This window comes from Rhinopithecus bieti, unplaced genomic scaffold (genome assembly GCF_001698545.2).
Source record: "Rhinopithecus bieti isolate Rb0 unplaced genomic scaffold, ASM169854v2 scaffold_9383, whole genome shotgun sequence".
In the NCBI taxonomy this organism is placed as follows: Eukaryota; Metazoa; Chordata; class Mammalia; order Primates; family Cercopithecidae; genus Rhinopithecus; species Rhinopithecus bieti.
In genome coordinates this window covers 2,030,947-2,038,289 of record NW_016806471.1, presented here as the reverse complement: position 1 = coordinate 2,038,289, position 7,343 = coordinate 2,030,947, and the positions used below count along the sequence as shown (strand labels likewise).

The window sequence follows — 7,343 nt, the reverse complement described above, 5'->3', positions numbered from 1 at the left end:
CACAGTGGCTGACACCTGTAATCCCAGCACTTTGGGAGGCCAGGGTGGGCAGATCACCTAAGATCAGGAGTTCAAGACCAGCCTGACCAACATGGTGAAACCCCATCTCTACTAAAAACACAAAATTAGCCAGGCGTGGTGGCGCATGCCTGTAATCCCAGCTACTCGGGAGGCTGAGGCAGGAGAATTGCTTGAACCCAGGAGGCAGAGGTTGCAGTGAGCCAAGATCGCACCAATGCACTCCAGCCTAGGCAACAAGAGTAAAACTCCATCTCAAAAAACAAAAACAAACAAATAAAAAAAAACCCAAGCGGAGAAAAAAAAAAGTTTTCTCTTCCTTTTCTCCATCACGGTGCAGGATCAAGGTAAAAAAAGAGAACTCTGGCCAGGCAAAGTGGCTCACACTCATAATCCCATCACTTTGGGAGGCCAAAATGGGTGGATCACTTGAGGCCAGGAGTTCAAGACCAGCTTGGCCAACAAGGTGAAACCCCATCTCTACTAAAAATACAAAAAATTAGCCAGGCATGGTGCACACCTGTAATCTCAGCTACTTGGGAGGCTGAAGAATAAGAATTGCTTGAACCTGGCAGGCAGAGGTTACAGTGAGCCGAGACTGTGCCACTGCACTCCAGCCTGAGTGACAGAGCGCTTTTCTGTCTCAACATCTGTATGGAGGAGACTGGAGATGACTGACCCCGGCAGCCAAGGTGTTGAAGCAGCTCATAAGCCAGATCCCTGTGTTCTCCAAAGCCAAATACATTGTCAGATCCTTTGGCATCAGGAGAAATGAAAAGATTGCTACCTACTGCACAAAGGGCCAAAGCAGAAGAAACCCTGGAGAAAGGTCTAAAGATGCAGGAGTGTGAATCAAGAAAGAACAACTTCTCGGATACTGGAAACTGGTTTGGAGACGCAGGAACACATAGATTTGGGTATCAAATGTGACCCATGCATTGGTATCTACAGCCTGGACTTCTATATGGTGCAAGGTAGGCCTGGTTTCAGCACTGCAGACACATAGCACAGAACGGGCTGCACTGGGGCCAAACAGAATCAGCAAAGAGCCCATGTGCTGGTTCCAAAAAGAAAAAGAAAGGAAAAGACCACAGTATTAATGAGTAAAAAGGCAACCCACCGTAACGGAGAAAATTTTTTGCACATCATATATCTGAAAATACCCAAAATATATAGAAAACTCCTAAAACTCAACAACAAAAAAGCAAACCAATTTAAAAATGGGCAAAGGACGTAAACAGACATTTCTCCAAAGATATACAAAATGGCCAGTAAACACATGAAAAGATGCTCAACATCATTACAAATCAAAACTACAATGAGATACCACCTCACACCTAATGGGATGGCTACTTGAAAAAAAAAGAACAGAAAATAAATGTTGGTGAGGATGTGGAGAAATGGGAACCCTTATGCATTGTTGGTGGGAATGTAAATGGTCCAGCCACTGTGGAAAATAGTTTGTCAGTTCCTCAAAAAATTTAAAATAGAATTATCATATGATCCAGCAATTACAATTCCGGGTAAATATCCAAAAGAATTGAAAACCCATATTCATAGCAACTTTATTCATAATAGCTAAAATTAAGAAGTAACTCAAGTGTCCACTGACATATGAAGGTACAAGCAAAATGTGACACATACATATAATAAATACTATTCAGCCTTAAAAATGAAGAAACCCCTGACGTTTGCTACAACATGATCCAACCTGGAGGACATTATGCTAAGTGGAATAAGCAAGTCACAAAAGGATAAACACTGTATTATGACTCCATTTTATGAAGTATTTAGAGTAGTCAAAATCATAGACAGTAGAATGGTAGGTGTCGGGTTGATGGGAGAGGGAAATGGGGAGTTATTATTTAATGTGTATAGAGTTTCAGTTTTTCATGATGAAAAGAGTTATGGAGATGAATGGTAGTAATGGTTGCAGAATGTTATGTATTTAATATCACTGAACGGTACACTTAAAAGTGGTTAAGATGTTAAATTTTATATATGTGTATTTGAAAATGACTTTAAATTGGGAAAAAAATGGGGGAGAGAATAGCAGGGGCATAAGAAAGATAGCTAGTAGTGCATTATGTAGGGATCTGTAAACTTTAACCTGTGGGTCAAACCTGGCCCTTGCCCTGCCAGATGTAAGAATGATTTTTACAGTTTTAAAGTGTTCTTTAAAAAAAAAAAAAGGGATCAGAAAATAATGTGACAGAAACCACATGTGGAGGGGTGCAGTAGCTCACGCCTATAATCCCAGCACTTTAGGAGGCTGAGGCAGGTGGATTCCCTGAGGTCAGGAGTTTGAGACCAGCCTGGCCAACATGGTGAAACCCCATCTCTACTAAAAATACAAAAATTAGCAAGGAATGGCGGTGTGTGCCTGTAATCCCAGCTACCTGAGAGGCTGAAGTGGGAAAACCGCTTGAATCTGGGAGTGGAGGTTGCAGCGAGCAGAGATTGCACCACTGCACTACCGCCTGAGCGAGAGAGCAAGGCCATGTCTCAAAAAGAAATAACAAACCACATGTGACCTGCAAAGTCTAAAGTATTTAAATAAAATAAATATTTATTTCTCTGGGCCCTTTACAGAAAAGGCTTACCAACCCCTGAGGACCCTGCAGCTCATAAGTTGCCTATTTACTAAAGCTTAATAACAGACTTGCACCAGGAAGGCTATTTGAAAGAAAAAGGCTAATATGGAAAAAAAAAATCTCTTTACACAAAAATTATTGTAAATATTAGACACAAGCAAACAACCATTATATTCATTGGTGATAAAGTAAATCTCCTCTAAGGCAAGGCTTGAAATGTATGCGGATCATAAACATCAAGTTCAAGATAATGGTTAACTGTGGCTGGAGAAAAAAGGATAGAGAGGGAAAAGGGGGGACTCCAGCAATGATTGTTTTGTTTCTTAATCTGGGTGATGAATATACAAATGTTTATTACATTGTTCTTAATAACTTTTGTAAGTCTGAAGTATTTTGCAATTAACATTAAAAAAAGAAATCAAATAAAGGCATACGGAAAAGGTAATATTGCCTGGTTTTATTAAACAACCAAAATAATTTTAAAATTTGCACTTGTTATATGCACTGTATTTTTAAATAAAAATTTTCAAAACCACTACTAACAGAAGCCCCAGAGTGCAACAACTAGTAAATGTCAGTGTCTAGATTTAAGATTGCCACCAAATTTCCTCTCTGGCACCTCGTTTAGAAACCTAGTCATCATCTTTGATATCTACAATTCAAGTTACCAGGGCTGAGTAAACAATAGCCTAAGAAAGTTTGTTGAAACAGATTCTTCCAGAAAAATAGCCTTTTAATTTTAGAATACTTTGGGATTTACAGAAAAGTTGCAACAGCAACTGTTAACAGCCACAAAAACAGACACACACAACACACAAACTCAGTAAACTGTGGAGAGCTGCTAAAAAGTTGAATACATCAATTCTAACTAAACAGCAGTTTCTAGCTCATTTTAAAATAGGGAAGTTATTTGGAAACGAGTCAGGGGAGGGCCGAACACCCCTCCACATCCTCTTATCTCGAAATATCCATTTAATTTGGTCTGTGAACAAACAGGCAGATGAAAGGGAAAACTGTAGCACAATCAGAAATTTACACTAGCTTAGCTTGTCTTGATCTTTTAAAAAACATAAACTCAATTTATAACTTAATTTTTAATGTTTAAAGACAGATGTTTACTTATTTAGTAGGGATGCAGAAAATATTGCATCTAGAATAAAGACAACAGTGATTGATTGCTTTTTAGAGGCGATAATACCAACGCTAAACCATCTGCAAAACAGGTATTCAGTCTTACTTCCAGACTGACAAACTACATGAAGTAGCATATATAAGTGACACCTAAGTCCTTATTGACTATAGTTTAAAAATAACGCACTTTTCAGTATGGAACAGTGATCAAAGCAAACATGCTATTTTCTGCTAAAAATCAGACACACACAGCAACCGGGTGTCATTTTTATTGAACAGAACGCGGAGAACCAAGAAACTGGGACCCTCAGGAAATGCAAATAAAATCCCTCTCCCTGGACCGCGCACTAGCGGGCCCAGCAGCGAAGCCCCGGCGCTCGGAATCCTGTCAGCCCTCTCCCTACCTGCATCTCACCACCACCTGGATGTTCTTCCCCTTCTCCTCTTTCTTCTTCGCAGACGAATTTGGCTGCGACGCCATGACTGTCCCCGCCAAAAAATCAAGGCCTGGCGGCGGACTTGGGCGCTGTGAGGCGCGGAGGGGCTTGGCGGCCGACGGGGGCCGGAGTCTCCCTGGTCCCTCCCGGGCGCTGGCGTGGCCTGGAGGACCGATGCACGCAGCTCGGCGTCCCCGCTCTCTACCCAGTACTCTGGCCGTGGCGTTTATCCCGCGCCAGCCGGAGCCGCCGAATCACCAATCTCGTCTCCACCCCAAGCCCCAGAAACCGAGCAACGACTCGGCGCCTCAATTTGAAAAAGGGGCCGAGTAGCCGGACCAATGACTGCGCTGGCGCGCAAGGCACCATGGGATGCAGTGTCCTCACCGGAGCCCCGCCCTCGGAGCGTGGCCTGCGGGAACGTAAAGAGCTGGGCTGTCCCCTTGCTCCGGAACTTCGTAGTCCAGAGCTGAGAATGGAACTGAGCGTGGAACTTTTAGCGTAGCGTGGCTCAACTTACATAACGTCCCTAGCCCCAAATTCCCTCATCTGCAGAGAGGAAATAATAGTAACCATCTCAGAGGGTTAGGGTGAGAATTAATGAGCTCGTGGAAATAGATCGGAATATATGGTAAGCACTCGCCATGATTATAATTATTAGTGAATTGTAAGAGAGGGCAATAGAACAACAGAAGAGAGGTCCAAAGCGAGCCGCCATCCCGGAGGCAGAGACCAGGATAGTCTTTTTTTTTTTTTTGAGACGGGGTCTCGCTCTTGTCACCCGGGCTGGATCTCGGCTCATTGCGCCTCCCGGTTCAAGCGATTCTCCTGCTTCAGCCCCCGAGTTGCTGGGATTACAGGTATGTTCCACCACGCCCGGCTAATATTTGTATTTTCAGTAGAGATGTGGGTTCACCGTATTAGCTAGGCTGGTCTCGAACTCCTGACCTTAGAGGATCCGCCCGCCTTGGCCTCCCAAAGTGCTAGGATTACAGGCGTGAGCCACCGCGCCCGGCCCAGAATAGTCTTGAAGAATAATTAATGTCGGGGCCCGGTGGCTCACGCCTGTAATCCCAACACTTTAACGGGCCGAGGTAGGAGGATAGCTTGAGGCCAGGAGTTTGAGACCAGCCTGGGCGACACAGGGAGACCCCCCCCCTCCGCCCCCGCTCCCCGATGCGTCTCAACAATAAATGGGGGGAAAAAATAGCCTGGCGTGGTGGTGCGTGCCTGTTGGTCCCAGCTACTCAGGAGGCTGAGGCAGAAGGATCGCTGAACAGGGGAGATCGAGTCTGCAGTGAGGCGGGATTATGCCGCTGGATTACTACAGCCTAGGCGACAGAGCAATGCCCTTTTCAAAATAAATAAATAATAATAATAATAATAATAATTAGGAAGTGTTAAGAGACAAGGCTACTACAGGTTCCAAATCGTGATAAATGAACACTGGATGCCATTTGGAGGACTCTGAATTTATCCTTTGGTCATCATCTTAGAGCGACTCCAGGCAAGAAAGCAGGGTCCGCCTTGATTTTAGAACGACTGCACTGACCGACTGACGCAGGCCGCCGGCGCGCTGCGCTCCCGGTTTCCGCGCGGCGCAGCGGGCGGTCGCATCTCAAGGAAGCTGCGCAAACGTCCGCCGCCCCGGCCTACGAATCCCAGCATGCAGCGCTCGCTGGGGCCTGCGCGCCCTCAGTCACCTCTGGCCTGGTGCAGGCGAAATTTTCGGCGTCTTGGCAGTGCCTGGCGTGACTTGACCGCTGTAGGTGTGGGACGCCGCATCAGGAAATACTGTAACAGGAGCCTATTGTTATGAATAACGTTTAAAATCTTAAGGAAATTGAACACTTGAACAAAGGATTTTTAGCAAAGCAATTTTATTTTTGCGCAAAGGGGTGCTTTTTTGGCCAGTCGCCACGAGAGCACACCTGAGCAAAGGGGCAGGAGAGTCTATTTTTGACCCAAGTCCTGCCCCTGTATATTTTTCCCATTGGCTGGGGTCGGGTCGTATAATCTAAACTAATCCCGTTTGGCTAAACATTTGATTTTTTTTTAGATAAGGTGGGCGAAGAGGAAAGGGGAAGGGGTGTCTAATGAGCTAGAAAGTTCTCTTTTCAAATGAGGAAAGGAATGTGAGCTGGTATTGTGGTGTGCCTGGGCATTTAACAAAGGCAAAATGGAAAAAAAGGGGAAAAAGGGGAGGGTACTATGAATTAAAGAATAAAATATTCATCGAGTTATTTGAAGAGAAACATCATATCCCACACTATGTTGTAGTCGGTTCCTGGAACTGCGCTTCTGGCCCACACAACCCATGAGGACCTAAATGTCTTGTTAGTCTATTAAGTAACANAATATAGACCTACTTTGTAAACCCATAAATTAGAAGAGGAAAAAGACAAGTTGTAGAATGTGAAAGCCATTCTTAAAATGTACCTCTGGCATACACACACGAAAAGACACATGTTAATTCTCTTAGCTTTCCTCCGATAAAAATAAATTAGAAGACCACACCAAAGGGAAAAGGAATTTAGAAATAGAGTACCTGACTGGGCCCCTGGACCTCCTTGGCCCACACAACCCATGAGAACCTAAATGTCTTGTTAGTCTATTAAGTAACACCCCGGTGTAGTGGAAAGCTCTGATGTCCTTTTTATGTTCCTCCACTTGCTAATCCCCTACATGCGTCCCACCCCTCCAGCCCCCCGCCCCAAGGAAATATCTGCATCTATAGCTCCTTCTGCTCGTCATCTCTATTTTGAGTAGCCAGCTGTCTACTGATATCTCCTCTTAGGTGGCTCTCTGGCATTTCAAACTGGGATCTATGCCCAGCGGAACCCTATCTTATCTCCACCTTAATCTTTCTCATCTGGATACTGGAGCTAACCAGAACCTTTGATTCCTCCATTTGTAGTGGAGTCCTGTTGATTTTATCTCCCCTGCGATGGATCACCCCGTAGTCCAAGGCTCTTTTTTTTTGTTTTTTTTGTCCAAGGCTCTTATCTTTTCCCTGAACAACTGTCATCTACCTCCTTAACAAGATTCTCTTCTGCCCTTTTCTCCTCCCCTCGAACCCTCCATTACGTTTACTCAGCAAGGGAAGTGTCTTTTAAGAAATAAGAAAATAAGACCATGCTCTTCATCTGCTTTTTAATCTTAC

General features: G+C 44.3%; 1 protein-coding gene across 2 annotated transcripts in view; it reads right to left on the bottom strand.

Annotated features, from left to right (window-relative positions):
* KIF11 (kinesin family member 11) overlaps positions 1-6,838 on the bottom strand; it is a 70,406-nt gene extending 63,568 nt beyond the window's left edge. Inside the window, exons 1-2 of one of the 2 annotated variants that reach the window (XM_017876750.1) lie at positions 6,775-6,838; positions 5,733-6,505 (exon numbers count right to left, since the gene is read on the bottom strand). In XM_017876750.1, the coding sequence (XP_017732239.1) occupies positions 5,733-5,848 (116 nt within the window). In that variant the 5' untranslated portion in view covers positions 5,849-6,505; positions 6,775-6,838. Of the gene's footprint in view, positions 1-4,147; positions 4,541-5,732; positions 6,506-6,774 lie in introns of those variants that run through there. The other variant, XM_017876751.1, reaches the window with a different exon arrangement.
* Between the last annotated feature and the right edge of the window lie 505 nt (positions 6,839-7,343).